The 16391-nt window shown below is 35.9% G+C and overlaps 2 protein-coding genes across 8 annotated transcripts; one reads left to right on the top strand and one right to left on the bottom strand.

Moving 5' to 3' along the window:
• The first annotated feature begins 386 nt into the window (after positions 1-386).
• Positions 387-12200, top strand: AMPdeam (AMP deaminase). Of its 5 annotated transcripts, none has more exons than XM_090156951.1 (16): positions 387-774; positions 5731-5944; positions 6425-6572; positions 6632-6830; positions 7034-7072; positions 7368-7587; positions 9499-9628; positions 9691-9825; positions 10023-10085; positions 10156-10287; positions 10356-10519; positions 10603-10729; positions 10798-10964; positions 11025-11319; positions 11375-11485; positions 11543-12200. In XM_090156951.1, the coding sequence occupies exons 1-16, from the start codon at positions 657-659 to the stop codon at positions 11705-11707; spliced, it is 2427 nt and encodes an 808-aa protein (XP_090013077.1). In that variant the 5' UTR covers positions 387-656; the 3' UTR covers positions 11708-12200. The 5 variants fall into 5 exon arrangements, with proteins under 5 accessions (XP_090013077.1, XP_090013078.1, XP_090013079.1 ...); XM_090156953.1 differs by lacking the exon at positions 387-774 and adding an exon at positions 1118-1302; XM_090156955.1 differs by lacking the exon at positions 387-774 and adding an exon at positions 1738-1818.
• Positions 11885-14090, bottom strand: LOC149933268 (glycosaminoglycan xylosylkinase). 3 transcript variants are annotated; one of them, XM_090156957.1, is made up of 5 exons: positions 13920-14084; positions 13343-13839; positions 12900-13283; positions 12644-12835; positions 11885-12581 (listed from the first exon to the last, which is right to left on the bottom strand). In XM_090156957.1, the coding sequence occupies exons 1-5, from the start codon at positions 14016-14018 to the stop codon at positions 12323-12325; spliced, it is 1431 nt and encodes a 476-aa protein (XP_090013083.1). In that variant the 5' UTR covers positions 14019-14084; the 3' UTR covers positions 11885-12322. The 3 variants fall into 3 exon arrangements, with proteins under 3 accessions (XP_090013083.1, XP_090013082.1, XP_090013084.1); XM_090156956.1 differs by having other exon boundaries at positions 11886-12581; positions 13343-13842; XM_090156958.1 differs by having other exon boundaries at positions 11887-12581; positions 13343-13842; positions 13985-14090.
• Between the last annotated feature and the right edge of the window lie 2301 nt (positions 14091-16391).

The following is a 16391-nucleotide window of genomic DNA, read 5'->3' as shown; positions in this document are numbered from 1 at the left end:
TAAAACCTAAACCAAGACGCATATCGATACCAGTGGGCCAGACGCATATCGATACCAGTGGGCCGTGGCGGAGCCGGTGATATCGAATTTATTAGTGGAACTAGCGACATCTATTTACATTATTTGCGCTCTTAACGTAAGAGGCGACCCCTCGCGTATTACAATAAAAGACAAAATTTTCTAGTTTATTTAAAATATTCTTGATTTTGTGTTTGTTTTTTTGTTATTACAAAATTTAGTCTACGGGGGATAATTGTTTATTTCTTACATAAAAAATTAAAATATTTTGGATTTTAATAAAGCAATATCTGACCTATTTTTACCTACAATTCTTTTATAGATAGATGTCGCTACTTTCGCCAAACATCGAAAGCAGACGACAAATTTAATGATCAAACGAAAAGTCCTTAATGTCATAATGTAGGCCTAGATTAGATTAGTGCTAAAAGAAATTTAAAAATAACTCGCTTTAACGAGGTAAAGTAGTATTAATTACAGCCAAACTAAAAACCCCATAAAACGTTCAAATACGCGATGCGAATGAGGAGACATTTTACCAAGACTCCAGAACTGACCTAAGCCTGACCTAAGCCTTAGTAACGATATACCAGCAACATTAGGCTTAAATATTAATTTAAATAATTTCGTAATCAATCATGGATATTCCTCCTCCGATACCACCAAGGGTGCACGAGTTGAAACCGACAGGGACCACGAGTAGTAACGCAACTGAAACCGATTCTGACACGGAAATGGGTGCCAATGGAAGTAACGGTAAGTGTTTGTTTACAAAATTACGAGTCCTTTCTCCGTAGCCTTGCCATAGCGTAGTGATAAGGCTCGTTGGGAGCTTGGATTAATCCAAGTTGGGAGGGAAACCATACGTTTCAGGGGTATTAAAGACCTCTTTCCCTAGTTAATTACCAGTTTACGGCGAGAGAGACTCTTTCCTAGTTTCTTATCATAAGACCTAGTTATCATCCTATCGTAGGATTGTTTTAAGCGTATACTTTCCTATTGCGTATGAAACTTTCTAACATCCTTGGGACAAAAAGGGGATGCGATGGGGAGGAAAAAGAGCGTGAGTTAGACGTGTGTGATAACACCGCCAGTTATATAGGCTGAGATGCGTACGTAACTTCCTAGGATAAAGAACCAGCCTCCGCGCTGTATAAAATAATTATAGAATAGTGACGTACGAGTTAACATAGTCAACATTCTTGTAAAACGTGGTGCAGGCTAATGGATTTAGGCTTGAGCTTCTAATGGCAACTATGAATTCGGAGCGTAGAAAGTCAAAAGGTGAGTTTGCTCGTCATATTTACAGAAACTAAGCCTAAAATTCCGTCTACGAAGTAATGAGAAATGAAGCAAAAAAAAATTATGGTAAACACGTTTGATGACCTATAGCATGATTGATGTCCACTGATAAGCGTGTGTTAAAGTAGGGAAAACTGACACGATTTAAACGCTTTCAAGGCCACCGAAAAGAAGTTCAAATTAATTCCAACGAGTATCGAAAGCTTCTTACGTCAAGGAATTTATTTGCAACTCAAATCGCGCGAATAGTAATAATTCATCTAGCCCTTAAAAACGAAAGTTTTGTTTTTAAAGTTCGGGAGGGTGGGGGGAAGGGAATCAACTTAGTTTTCGAAGTAGTTATTGGTTCGTTTACTTTCTAAATTTACCCAGTCAAAAATTTCGAAACGGTGAGTTCCCCAAAAAATGTTCATTTCCCCGGAAACTAGTTTTATGGAAGGCTTGGCTCAGAAATCTCTCTCTCAGTAAATTATTAAAAGTGGCCCGCATTTCGACTGGGTAAGATTGCTTTTTTCCGATCGGATATTTAATCAGTTCAAATATATCGCGGCTGTTTTAACCTTCCAACTACTTTCCTTCTATTTAAGACTTTAATTGGATTAGTTCTTCGCCTTCTAATGCTCTTAGTTGTAGCGCAGCGAGTTGCTGGGCGAACGTTTTCTAACATTTAGTTTTCAGCGAGCTTTATTTAGTTGCCTGCCGTTTTGGGTTATTGCTCCGTTCCTGGAGCAATTTATTAGCGCGCTTCCATATGGCGTTTGAATATACATCTATTTAATTTCACCTTTGAATTAGGTGGCGCGCTTATAAACCGTTCGATGTTGTTGAATTTGTAAAAATGTTTGCTGGAGTGTTCATCGCGAGATATTCTGGGGTGTTATTTGAAGATTTCCAAACCAAGTTTGCCTTGTTTTTATTTACACTTGAGACAGATTTAATATGGTTCGAACTGAAATAATTGGTAGCAAGATATAATTTTGAAGTATGAAAACAAATTTTAAAACAACGGAAATGAAATTTGAGGCGCCTAGGGGTTCATTTACGAGTGATGGTGACTGATCATATTTTCAAATTAAGCGTTTTATTTGTAACCTGAGACACTGCAAACCCATCCGCGCCTGTTTGGCAGTTCGAATTTCGGTGTCATTTCACTGACGTATTTAATTTCTTTGTTTGGAGAGCGGAAATAGAAAATAACTAGTAGTCATGGTCAACTCTGCGTATTTTCCGCAAGACCAAATTCATTTAAATCGCGCTTCAAAACGAAAAGCAAATAAGACGTTTGAAGAAATGGAGAAATTGTAATTAACAAATTTACCGTTACGGAACTCTCGTACAATGGACCTTGGCATAGCCATTGAGTTACCATGGTAACGTGTTTCTTCCTTATGGGTTAGATAAGTGACGAGCGCTTCCTCGTCGAAAGCGACACATTATATTGGATAATGATGGATAATGTCGTATTTAGCTTCTCTTCCGCTGGCTGCTGAAATGGAAGGAACTTTTTTGTAAACGCTTCTTCTCGAACTCGTTGATACATAATTGAGGGAGGTCCTTCTTCGGCGAATCCTTTCAAAGTAGCGAGGAACTTTTCCTTTTTTAACAATAAAACGATGGCCGCGAGATGATTTTCTCAACACGCGAATTCACCATTAGTCGAAGAACCCGTATTCTGAAAACCTAACTTACCTTAGATGTTTCTATTGCCTCGAAATATGACGTTAAATTTCCAGTTGATTTTCGCGGGGGGTAATTTTAAATATAACCAGAAATATATCATTTATATTTTACTAGCAAGTAAAATAGAAACGTGTTTTGAGACAGTTTTCATTGGGCCACAAACCGAGGAGGCGTCCGCCGTTTAACTGACCAAAATTTACCGCCGTGTCTGCTCATAAGTTTATACTAATGTTTCTTGTCAGGTAGTCGACTGTAAAGTGACGTGAAACGATAAGCACTTCTAGCGATAAAAAATCGTAACTCAAATATAACGAAGAATGCCAATTTCACACAATACAATAATAATTTCGGTAAGCCGCGAAATTCATAAATACACTTTTGACCGCGGGTCGAACACTTGCCATTATTTTGTACGGGGTTTCGGGATTTCGTAGAGATTTTGACGATTTTATCATTACTTTTTGAAGTGATTTTGGGATTTCAATGTTAATTTACCATAGAGAGAGTTAAAAGATTTTGCGATTTTAGACAAAGTGTACGGGATTTTGATAAATGTCCGACCCCTCGCTTTTGACTAAAAGGAATTTTCGCATCAAAAAGGACGGCGCGACAAAGATTATATATCACACCGAAGCTGTAAAACCTACTCTCAAGTTCACCTAAGGTGTGTTAACATTCTCGAGACATCTTTTAGTATATATACGTGAAGAAGATAACGTGACTTTAAACGTATGCTCTACCTACAGATGTATTATGTAAAAACTATAATTTTTCCGATGATATAGTTTTATATAATCACTATAATAACGAATTTCCCCCAAAACGTGTTTTGAAAAATCAGCTAGTTAGTAAAATGAACAATGCAGGAAGATGAACGCTTCTTCTTATATACTTCTGGTATAACTTGTTAAAAAACTCGAAGGAAGAAATGTTGAATCCCATCTTGACGCTACGATAACGATTAGCGCCTAGCACCATCCGCATTCTGACCGTTTTTAATTTTATTCCAAACTGACGAATCAACAATTTTTAATGAAACTTTTCCCCTGACTCGGTGTAGCTTTTGAAAGGCGTCATCTTCTCGCGTGGAGGCAAATGATCGTCCTCCGAAGACGATGCTAAAAATAGCGATTATCCGCGAACCTTGATGTTCCTTAGGAAGCCTACCTTACATTTTTGTAAGCGTTAAAGTTTTAAGTACGTTTTCAAGTATGTGTATGGCGTCTTCTCTATTCGCGCATACATTATATAGCCCCCCCCCGAAAGGACGAAAAGTCTTTCGCGAAAGCCTCATTCTTTGTAAACAATTTCCGAACGTCGTGGTTTCGAGGCGCCAGACTGAGTTGCGTTATACCACGATTTTGGCAAGAGGACTGCTGCTTTTCTCTCTAATTACTAAAGAGAAAATAACACGAGTCTACCCTGAAAAAGGTTTTTCGCTCGTGTTGCAATAGTTTCGTTTCATTGTTTTAGAAGTCATTGTCGCGCGAGAGTTGAATGATTCTAGAAGTGCGCTTATTCTAAATTGTTAGAGTTAAATTGGTTTAAAAAGCAAACTATCAAAAGATGGATGATGCTTCGGGTAAATTAAGAAATAGTTTTTAAAAATATTTTTTTGGCAATTTTCTATATTGGTTTTGGCATGATACCCCCCCTGTGTTTCTAAGAGATTTTTTTTATTGCAGTGGTATTTTAAATTAGCTTTAAAAGTAAATTATCGAAAGATGGATGATGCTTAGGTTAAATAAAGTAATATTATAAAACTTTTTCCATTTTTCTATATCGGTTTTGGCATGATTTCCCCTCGGTGTTTCTAAGCTCATTTTGCGTTTTTCTTCAGTGTCGTTGCTTAGAAAATATCGTTAAAAATAAGTTGTTTATCTGATTGGTCCAAGCCCAATATTAACCTTTGAACCGCATTAACGGATACGTTCTCGAATTTCAATTCGCGAGGAATGAGTCGGAACTTATGACAAGATGAAATATAAAACTTAAATTGGCAAATCATCCGAGATTATCGAGAAACAAGCAACGGATTACTTCCGAGAACACGCTTTGAAGGCGAATTAGTCACCTTATCTTGCGAGGAAATGATTGTTGCTCAAACATATATAGCTGGGATATTTTGAAATTGGATTTGTTGCATTTTAAACAGGGGTGCGTCATCTTAATTGGCGATAAATTTGTATATTCTGGAAAGTTCGTTATTGTAAAAATACCAACCGACCCTGCATTTAAAATAAAGTTCTTGCAAGAATTCCTGCTCGTACAGCAGAATATATTTTTCAAAATAAATTAGTGTCTAATCATATATGAAATAATAATAATCATCATCATCAGCTAGGCTTATACCCAAGTAACCCAGGGCAGTACCTTAGGCCCAAGCCATCGAGCGACTTTTAATGCCTTTAAACCGGTGGCCGGGTTACAATGCCTATAGGAGGGTGGTGGCAAGCCCTACGTGCCACGCGAGCCAACAGCTCCCTACACTCACTATTACCATTAACCTCTACAAATATCAGAGGCATTAGATAGAAGGGAATATAAATTTATTAGAGTCGAAGTAAATAATATAGCAATCGTAAGGTAATTTCATCACTGACTTTCCATATGCCATTTTGAACAAATGATATCTTTACGATTTAGTTCTTTTAGCCTCAAAATCTACAAAATCCACCACATTAGTCAAGAGTCTCAAAACTAATTTGTTTCCATTTCGAATATACGCAGGTAGCGACTCACCAGTGGGTAGTTTGGTCTACCAGGTTCCTGATATCTTGGAACCCGAAGTTAGCAAGACTTACCACAAAGTGGCCGAAACCATTTACAATCACAGCCAGGATAAAATGATGAGTAACGAAATTTCGGCCCCGTACGAAGTTCCTCACTTCCCCATCGAACTCATCGAGACCCGCAAAGCCATTCAGAAACAGTTGTCTTCCAGGTAAAGCGTCGTTTAAGGACAATTCGCGGTAAAAGTAAATAACGAGCGAAAGACGCGGCTCGGAACGGGACACCGTTGAAGAAACGACATCCCGTTCCAATGCACACGCGCCCCATCGTATCCAAACGTCGCAGCCATTTAAATAAGCGGACGCGATAGGAGATTGCGTCACGTTTAAATTAAAATTGATTCTCGAGTTTGCAACGTGACCCGGTCTTCAATCGCCCCATTCAGGCATACGAATACTGAAATGACGATTGTTTAAATTGTAACCATTATATCTTTAATGCGCTCGCTAAAGTAGCAAAGAGAAGGACGAAAAGTGAGTTTGCTTCGCGTCTCGTCTTTTCCCTTATTGATTTCCCAACTGTTACCTCTTCCAGTATCTTTGTGTAAGAGTCTTGATAGATGTCCCTTTATTTCCGAACGGTCTTTAGTCACCTCCGAGTCGCCGAGCTCTCAAGTTATGTATTTTTATAGAGTTATTAAGGAACTCGAAGATAAACGGAGCTTTTACGAAGACCCGGTGTCCGTGGCTGATGACGAACAGGTCGTTTTGCAGTTTGACGAATATGACATTGTTCCAAATTTCCAAAGAGTCTCCATCAGCGGCGAAGATAATTCCGGGGTTTGTCCGTTCTTGGCGTTTTTATCCAGGGTCGTATATTAACGATGTCGTCGCGATAGGTTCCTTTGGAAGACTTGAAACAAGCGTCCCAGTTGTTGATGCAAGCGTTGAAGCTCAGAGAGTCTTACATGGCTTTTTCGCACCAGTCCTTCCCCGCTGTCACTTCGCGGTTCATCCAGTCCATCGAGGAAGGCTACAACGGAGTGCCCAGAGACGTGCCGGTCAACGGAGGTAGCCCTTCTAATATCAACGCCGATGGTGAGACGATAATCTATACTCTACCGATGTTATCATATTTCATTTCACGATTTAAGAATCTGGGGAAGACATTAATTAAGTTGTATAATACTCGCCAATATCAGTTTATGTTTTTAACTTTTATTTCTCTTAATGCTTAGCAAATTTTATTATTTTCGTTTTTTGCATTTTTTTTTTCGCTTCTGCCATGTTTCCAATTAAAGGGCGTAAATTCATGCTGAAAAAAGCCTTTAAACTTAAAGGTACTGCTATACTAGAAATCTTTGTGCATGGATTTTTTTCCGGAAATATTTTTTGAACCTTCCATAGTAGCTTTTACACATTTTGAAATTTTTATTTACGATATAATTTTGTTAACATTAACGTTAACTATATTAGAACTAGTATACTTAAAAACTAAATATTTTCAAATTTACGATGCGTAGTTTCTAACCAATTACACGTTTGGAATTAACAAACTAACAGGAATTTGACGAGATGATTCGTTTAATTTCGAATTTTGAAAGAGTTGAAATGACAATAATGACTTATTCACAGACCACCCTTATCATTCTCCACCGACGGTCGAGAAGCCGTGGGAGTCGCAGTTCCCTCCGGATCTGAACTGGAGCATCACGATGGAGAAGGGAGTCGTCCAAGTCTTCAAGAGCAAAGAGGACATGCAGGAGGGGAAAAAAGTTGATTACAAATATCCCTTACTTTCTACTTTCATTACTGATATGACCCTCATGTGCGCCATGATTGTTGATGGACCACTGTAAGGTTACGCGTTTAATTAATCCACTATTCACAAAGGTGCCCATTGAAGGTCCACACCGCCGTTTGAAATACGGTCACTTCTACCCAAATGGCGTAGCCGAAGAAACTCGCGCTCCAGGGCTGGATATATGCCGAAATTTTACGCGCAAACGCCGGTGGTAACCTTTAACTAATCCTACACCGAGAAATCCTTAAAGGGAATAGAACCTCCAACGCGTTCTTTATGGAAGACCCCATCAATTTCCTTTATTCACATCACAATCAGCGATTATCAACCCCGCAAGTGAAAAGCCATGGGAGGCAGCGGAAAATATTGGAACCCTCTTAGGGCGACAGAAATACCAGAGGTTATATTCCCTTTAAAGGTACAGTCCCGGACAAAGGTTTCTGGACATTTTGTTTTTCCAATATTTTTAAGACTGCTTATAGTAGAAAGTCGAATGATACCTTTTTGGAAAGGTTAAAAAACGGAGAATAATTTGGCTATTTTCATTTTTTTAAATGTGAAGAAATATTTGACCAAGGCTTAAAAAACTAAAATATCGCCTTTTCAACCAATAGAAATTCGTGCATAACCGGTTTCGGTTTCAAAATCGGACAAGTGGTTCCGGAAATATTGAAAATCATATTTTATAGCTTTTTCAATATCCTAAAATTCCGAAAAAACTACGAAGAAATATCGTAAAACACCGTCAAAAACTCAAAAAAATCGTATAACCGGGGCGTCATGCGATTCCTTGCTCCCAACTAAAACTGACTTTAATTTGCTTAAAAAACTTGGTTTTTTGGTTTTGGTTTTTCTTCAATATTTCCGGAACCACTTGTCCGATTTTGAAACCGAAACCGGTTATGGAAAGGGAACAATTCCGCGCGTCGATTAGTGTTCGAATATCTCGAATTTCTATTGGTTGAAAAGGCAATGTTTTAGTTTTTTAAGCCTTGGTCAAATATTTCTTCACATTTAAAAAAATGAAAATAGCCAAATTATTCTCCGTTTTTTAACCTTTCGAAAAAGGTATCATTCGACTTTCTACTATAAGCAGTCTTAATAATATTTGAAAAACAGTGTCCAGAAACCTTTGTCCATGATTGTACTAGTGTTTCATATTTTATCGAAATGGAATGGGTGTTGTTACTTGTTAGTCTGTAGTTTAAGGACTGCCCTGTAAGGATTTCTGGGTCGATAAGTTGATGAGGTTAAATAAGGTTTTCTTTAACGCTTATGAACTCGTAGTGAAGGACTTGCGTTGAATCGCGTCTAGAAATTCACTGACGCATTTTTTTGCTTTGACAAAATTGTCAGTTTAGCAGACGAAACTCCAGCAGTTTATGCGTGGTCTCGCTTCATGAGTTTTTTCTTGCATACACGCGTCTATGGAGAGCTTTTTCTTGCATACACTCATCGATGGAGGGCTTTTCTTGCATGCACGCGGCTATGGAGAGCTTATTCTTGCATGCACACGTCTATGGAGAGCTTATTCTTGCATGCACGCGTCTATGGAGAGCTTTTTCTTGTATGCACGCGGCTATGGAGAGCTTTTCTTGCATGTACGCGTCTATGGAGAGCTTTTTCTTGCATGCACGCGTCTATGGAAAGCTTTTTCTTGCATGCATGCGGCTATGGAGAGCTTTTTCTTGCATGCATGCGTCTATGGAGAGCTTTTTCTTGTATGCATGCGTCTATGGAAAGCTTTTTCTTGCATGCACGCGGCTATGGAGAGCTTTTTCTTGCATGCACGTGTCTATTGAGATTTTTCTTCCATGTACGCTTTTCCAAGTCGAGATCTTCGGATGTTCGCGCTTAGGAATGGGTTTTTCTGGCATATGCGCGCCTTTGAGAATAATATTGTTTTCAGTGAACGCGCGGCAAATATTTTTTTGTTACTATAAAGATTTTTTTTCCTAATAGCAAATCTTTCTGTTATCGTCGTCTCTGCTATTTATCTTCCAAATATCAGTTACATGTTCTTCTCAATGAAATGAGAGAACTAACAGCGCAAAAATCTGTGGCCCACCGAGATTTTTATAATATCAGAAAAGTAAATAGTAATGTTTTGGTGTTTAATTTTAACTTTTTAACAATTTTCTTGTTTTAACATAGGTGGACACTCACGTACATGCGGCTTCTTGCATGAATCAAAAGCATTTACTTCGTTTTATTAAGAAAACTATTAAGAAAAGCCCAAAGGATCTAGTATGCTTAAACAAAAGCAAAGAACCTTTAACTTTGGAACAAGTTAGATACTTTCACACAATGTTAAAGGGATCCATCACTCACAACAGGGGGAGGCATAGGGGTAACATAAAATCCAGACTTGCAGTGTGCTTCAAAACCAGTTTTTTTGTGACCCCTATGCCTTCCCCTGTTGTGAGTGAGGGATCCCTTTAAGCTCCAAATTATTTTTAAATGTTTATTATTTTCATTTCATCAAGGTTTTTGCTGACTTAAACGTTACAGCTTATGATCTCAGTGTAGATATGTTAGATGTACACGCTGTAAGATTAAAAATGTTATCTCTTCGTGGTAATAAACCTCTTCAAAAAACTTTGATTTTCCTCCATTTAGGATAGAAATACTTTTCACCGTTTCGATAAGTTTAACTCCAAATATAATCCCATTGGAGAGAGTAGATTAAGGGAGATTTTTTTGAAGACTGATAATTATATCAATGGGAAATATTTTGGCGAGATTCTTAAGGTAATATCTGTCACAATTCTAGTAGCAATTTCAAATTAAATTAACCATATATTTACTTATTACTACAGGAAGTTATGTTTGATTTAGAAGAAAGTAAATATCAGAATTCTGAACTTCGCATTTCAATCTATGGAAAAAGTCGCGATGATTGGGACAGTTTAGCCAAATGGGCTGTTAATTGCGACGTCTACTCGGACAATGTTAGGTGGCTTATTCAAGTTCCTAGACTTTAGTGAGTAATTTTCATATACATATATTGTACAAGTAAATGAAGTAATTAATGGTAAATACCAACTGACTTTCATTTTCAAACAGTGACATCTTCAAGTCGAATAAAATTGTTGGGAAATTTGAAGAAATATTAGAAAATATCTTCATACCATTGTTTGAAGTTACGAATAACCCGTCTAGTCACCCGGAACTTTTCCTTTTCTTACAATATGCAAGACATTTTAAATTTACTGCTGTAGATTTATATGAAATAATTAAGCTTTACATATTTTGTGTTAGGTAACTGGGTTCGATTCTGTCGATGATGAGTCCAAACCTGAGAAAAATCCAATTTTTGGGAAAGATATTCCACTACCAAGTCAGTGGATGGACAAAGAGAATCCTCCCTATAATTATTACTTGTATTATATGTACGCTAATATTTGCGTTCTTAATCACTTCAGAAGGTACGTTTTCAAATTATTAATAACTCTTCCGCAAACTGACCTAGAAAAACCCTTCTCTAGTGAAAGAGGATTAAATATCTTTGATTTGAGGCCCCACTGTGGAGAGGCTGGTCATGTTCAACATTTAGTTGGAGGGTTCTTATTGAGTGAAAATATTTCTCATGGGCTAATGCTTAGAAAGGTTCCAGTGCTGCAGTATCTGTATTATTTGGCCCAAATTGGAATCGCCATGTCTCCTTTGAGTAATAACTCGCTCTTCCTCAATTATCACCGCAACCCATTACCAGAGTATTTGGCAAGGGGTCTGTGCGTTTCCTTATCCTCGGATGATCCTCTACAATTTCATTTCACTAAGGTAAGCTCAATTTTTTAACTGAATATGACTATCATGTAATGTCATATTTAAATAGGAACCACTAATGGAAGAATACAGCATAGCAGCCCAAGTTTGGAAATTGAGCAGTTGCGATATGTGCGAATTAGCTAGAAATAGTGTGACTATGTCAGGATTTCCACACAAAGTAAACTTCTTTCAACTCATTTAATATTAAAGGTTCTTAATTTTTGAAATATTTTAGGTTAAGCAGTATTGGTTAGGTCCTCATTATACTAAGGAAGGAGTCGCTGGAAATGATATATCGCGAACTAACGTGCCTGATATCAGAGTTGCCTATCGTTATGAGACTTTGTTAGATGAATTGTCAACAATTTCGCGTTCCATTAGATTTGAGCCGGAAATTTAAGTATTAAAACAATGAAATTTTATCCGTAGAGAACATGGTGAAAGTTAAAATGAAATGAAAGAATAAGAAAAAATTGTTGTTTCTTCATTGCCTTTTATTAATTAGGTGTAAATATGAAAAGGTTAATAATGAAAATAATATATAATAAAAATTAAACAGCAAATTATTCTGGAAACATTTATTTTCTCCTACAAATTGGAAATTAAATCAGTTCTTGAAAATTTACCAAAATTAACTATACATGGTTCATTGAAATAAAGAAGCGCAACTTGATCAAACAACATAACATGCTGTGGGAACAAACTTTAAAAACAGTTAAGAGTTGATTACAATTATTCTAATTTTAAAAATTTCTTTCTTAGTAATCATTACTGTAATAGTTTCTTCCAAGTCAAGATCTATAATCCAAAATTGTTTCTAAACACTAGGTTCTGTGACCTATTTTGTACATGTAATATTATGTTGTGACTATAAAATACTCTAAATTTGCAAAACAAAAAAAGGTATAAAGGATTTTTAAAAGTAATAAGCACTTGGTTTTTTTGTATAACAAATATTTAAAAACAATAGAAATACATTTGTAGAGAAAAAGGGTAGAAAAAGTGTACGTATATGCTATTGTAAAACGTTGTCTTGGTCTCTTAGAATACAGAGTTCAATTGTGGCCAAAACTATTCGTAATCTTCTATCAAGAGCTTCCAAATGCGGAGTGGTTAAAAGCGGGTAAAGTTTGTCAAACCTGGTAATTTCATCTACAGATGAAGCTAATGAATCAACAAAAAGGGAAAGTTTTTCAAAGGTGCTTCGGCGAACTTTGCAACATTGATATAATGGGGCTAGTATAGTTAGCTCGTCCCAATATGGATTTCCAAAACTAGATAAAAAAACTGTTAGTGCCTAAAACTAAATTTTTCCAAGATATGGCCTTCTTCCAACCTTTTTCCATTATCAATGAATATTAATGAAGGGTTCTTATTATTTGCAAATAACTCTAAAGTGTGACGATCTGCATTTCCTATTAAGTAGTCAAAAATGGATATGTCTATCACATCCAATAGTAATGACTTGTATTTAACAAATGGGGCAGCTTTAATTACTCTTTGACAATAATTAATCTCAGATTCCCAACTGGAAAATATAAGAATTATTAACTTAAAATGCCAAAATTGCGCGAGTAATTTTAGAGGCTTACCGGGAAGTAGAATTTTTCTTGTACGTTCTCCTCCAAGGATTACGTAACTTCTTTAGAGTAAACTTCTCATTTTTAGGCAGCCAGAGAATCATGGCACCTTCAATCATTCCCGAAGAATCAGAACAAGCCTGATCAGTAGGACGGCAATAGTGGCACACTCCATAAAAACAAGTAGTTCCCTCAGTATGGTGACGAGTAAATGTTTTAAGCAAACTTTTACTCGATACTGGCATGATTTCTTTGGTCAAACTAACTTTTCGTCCAACTGTGAGTGGTACTCTTCTGAAATCTAATAATCTATTTAAATGAAAAGCTACAATTTCTCCGTTATGTCTATCAGGTCCAGCGTAAGGATTTTCTAGTATGATATGATCGCGAGGAAGTCTGTAATGATCGAAACACAAAGTTATTTGTGTAATGATATTCATTAGGTTCAAATATACCTCATAGGTTTGAAAATGACTGATTGATTTCCTTCAAGAGTGAGTAATATTTTCAGCTGCGAGCCTTTACTTGGAACCTCCGACTTGATTATTTTATAAGTGTGTATTGAGCCTAAAATTTTTCCCAGACCCCTAGAGTTTTCAGGATATATTTCATTCTCCGATACCCATCTCTCGGCAATTTTCCAAGGTAACATTAGGTTTTTGTAAGATTTACTACTAATATCACTTTGAAGCTCCTTGATAACACTTGCAATGACTAGTTTATGTCTTGGATCGACAGTAAAATTCATCTCTTGTAATTTGGCATTGATTTGTAAACCCACCATTGCTGCCACACGAAAGTTCTGCTTCTTGGTATTAAGAGTTTGTAGTTTTTCAAGCGTATTTTTTGGCATGGTATTTTCCTTAAAACTTGGTTTAGATGACCCATTTGACTTGTAGAAAACTTCTTTTTTATACAACCTTTCATTTTTCAAAATAAAATTGCTAGGATCCTTCTGAAAAGTAAACATGTTTCTTTCAAATTGTGTTTTTTTTTAAGAATAATATACAAACAAGCCTATGTAGCTCTGACCTGAAATTCTTTTTGAAATTTTTGAAAATTAAATGCTAATAGAATTATTAGGAAAACACATATACCAAGAAGAACTTGAACTCTTCTTTTAAATTTCATTAAATTAATTCATAACTAATAACTTTAAATAATAAATAGTTCAACATTTCTCTTAATAACGTGGCATCTAAAATATGACATTTAAAATTTGTTCACTTTTAACCTTTAGCAGCGATAGGTGTCACTGTAGTTTATACACCTGTAAACTATCCAATCACAGCCGATATTAATTTTGCGCTCGTATTTCGAAAAGGAACTGGAGAATGTTCTATCCATAGACATAATAAAGAAATAGACCCAAGATTCTACGGGGGTTAAATACGGGAGCGATAACGAGCAGACAACCGGTATTTGTTCCGTATTCCTGTGGTACCACGTTTAAGCGACGCCTGTCGATTAGGCGAGAAAATACAAAATCATCACGTGACACGTCACACATGTTCGTGTTTGTAATCTTTTAGGTACTCTGACGTGATTCGCGAATATTTTGGCTGTGATAATTTAAAATATGGTAAAATTTTTTTATAATTTTTAAATAAGTCAATTAATTCTTTCAAAACCCAAATAAAAAGCAGCAGATGATCTTATAATTAAAAACAAAAAATTATATTTGCGAAATGATATTTTGTCAAAGGCTTAAATAACTATCCGGTTTGTTGTGGAACTTGTGGTTATGGCTTGTTATGGGAATATTCTGAGATTCTAAATTGTAAACAAAAGTAAATGGAATTTCGATGAAAAGGATGATTCTACTAAAGGTATGTAGCTATTGTCCTTGAAAAAAAAATTAGCTTTGACAATTTAAGTCTGATGGCTTGACCCTTCATTTCTAGATTTTTGTCCTTCGCTAATTTGTGGAGTCTGAGCTTGCAATATAAATTAATAATTTTCTGAATGATGATGTTCGATCCTGCCTATAGTTATAAAAAGATTTTTAAATAAGAATGAATATTCATTGAAATAATATGATAGTTTATTCCTACTTATAAAGCGCCCCTAAACTTAAGTGGCGCTTTGGACTAGGCGCCCACTGACTCTCTGTTTCGTATCCGTCCTGCCTTCCACAAGGAATTGTCTCCGTTACGAAGCAAAGGCTCGTGGAAGCCATGACAGAGACGTTACGAGGAGTAGTGAGCGCTTGGCCTAGGCCATGTAGTACCTAACGCTTAGGAATATTTATCCGGTTTAAAATCAGACGCAAAAACTTTAGGGGTGAATTTGATAAACGGGTAGTACTTTTATGTTAGCTAACATATTAAAAAGTTATAGAAAAAGTGTTTTCTACTAAAAATCTGGTTTTTATTTGGTAAAAAAAGGTTAATTTTAGTGTTTTTACGCATTGCAATAACAAGTAAAGGTTTCATTCCATAAGTAGGATTAAATTATCATATTATTTCGATGAATATTCTTTCTTATTTAAAATCTTTTTATAACGAAACCTACAATACTTTCTCAATGGACAATTGCTGTAAATCGCGACACATTCAAATCATGATTTAATTTGTAATGATCACTTTTTAAAACGGGATATACAAATTGTAAATGACAAAAGGTGGGCCATTCCAACTCTGGTTTGGTTTCCATAGAATTAAAACAAGTAAAAATAGTCAAAATAATTTTTTTATTTAATTTAAAGAAATTACATCCAGTTGAAAGTGAAATAGAAAAAACCGGTGATGCTAACTTCTCACCTTTAAATTTTGACCAAGGATCATTTCGTGTAGGTTTTATTATGTTATTATAATTTGAGTAAGATCTCCTTGGTTTTTAGCCAATTTTGTTTAGTTGTTATGAAGAGATATTCCTCTCTCTATAAAAGCAATGTAGTCTAAGAACTAGAACTTGCTGTATTATGAAATGTTGTTGGCATGGACATCTTACCAGATCACCATGAACATGTTTGATCCTGAAGTTGGAATCGAACATCATCATTAAGAAAGTTATTAATTTATATTGCAAGCTCAGACTCCACAAATTAGAGAAGGACAAAAATCTAGAAATGAAGGGTCAAGCCATCAGACTTAAATTGTCAAAGCTAATTTTTTTTTCAAGGACAATAGCTACATACCTTTAGTAGAATCATCCTTTTCATCGAAATTCCATTTACTTTTGTTTACAATTTAGAATCTCAGAATATTCCCATAACAAGCCATAACCACAAGTTCCACAACAAACCGGATAGTTATTTAAGCCTTTGACAAAATATCATTTCGCAAATATAATTTTTTGTTTTTAATTATAAGATCATCTGCTGCTTTTTATTTGGGTTTTGAAAGAATTAATTGACTTATTTAAAAATTATAATAAAAATTTACCTTATTTTAAATTCTCACAGCCAAAATATTCGCGAATCACGTCAGAGTACCTAAAAGATTACAAACACGAACATGTGTGACGTATCACGTGATGATTTTGTATTTTCTCGCCTAATCG

This window comes from Leiobunum rupestre, chromosome 8, assembly GCF_980474605.1.
Source record: "Leiobunum rupestre chromosome 8, qqLeiRupe1.1.hap1, whole genome shotgun sequence".
In the NCBI taxonomy this organism is placed as follows: Eukaryota; Metazoa; Arthropoda; class Arachnida; order Opiliones; family Sclerosomatidae; genus Leiobunum; species Leiobunum rupestre.
Note: the sequence above shows the minus strand (reverse complement) of the source record. Positions and strands in the feature narration are given on the sequence as shown.

Coding starts and splice junctions, on each gene's coding strand:
- AMPdeam (XM_090156951.1), top strand. CDS start 657: ATGGATATTCCTCCTCCGATACCACCAAGGGTGCACGAGTTGAAACCG. Junction 7,588..9,498: donor ATGATTGTTGATGGACCACT/GTAAGGTTACGC, acceptor TTTTCCTAATAG/CAAATCTTTCTGTTATCGTC. Junction 9,826..10,022: donor AACCTTTAACTTTGGAACAA/GTTAGATACTTT, acceptor CATTTCATCAAG/GTTTTTGCTGACTTAAACGT.
- LOC149933268 (XM_090156956.1), bottom strand. CDS start 14,018: ATGAAATTTAAAAGAAGAGTTCAAGTTCTTCTTGGTATATGTGTTTTC. Junction 13,284..13,342: donor GTCATTTTCAAACCTATGAG/GTATATTTGAAC, acceptor CGATCATTACAG/ACTTCCTCGCGATCATATCA. Junction 12,836..12,899: donor AAGAAAAATTCTACTTCCCG/GTAAGCCTCTAA, acceptor TATATTTTCCAG/TTGGGAATCTGAGATTAATT.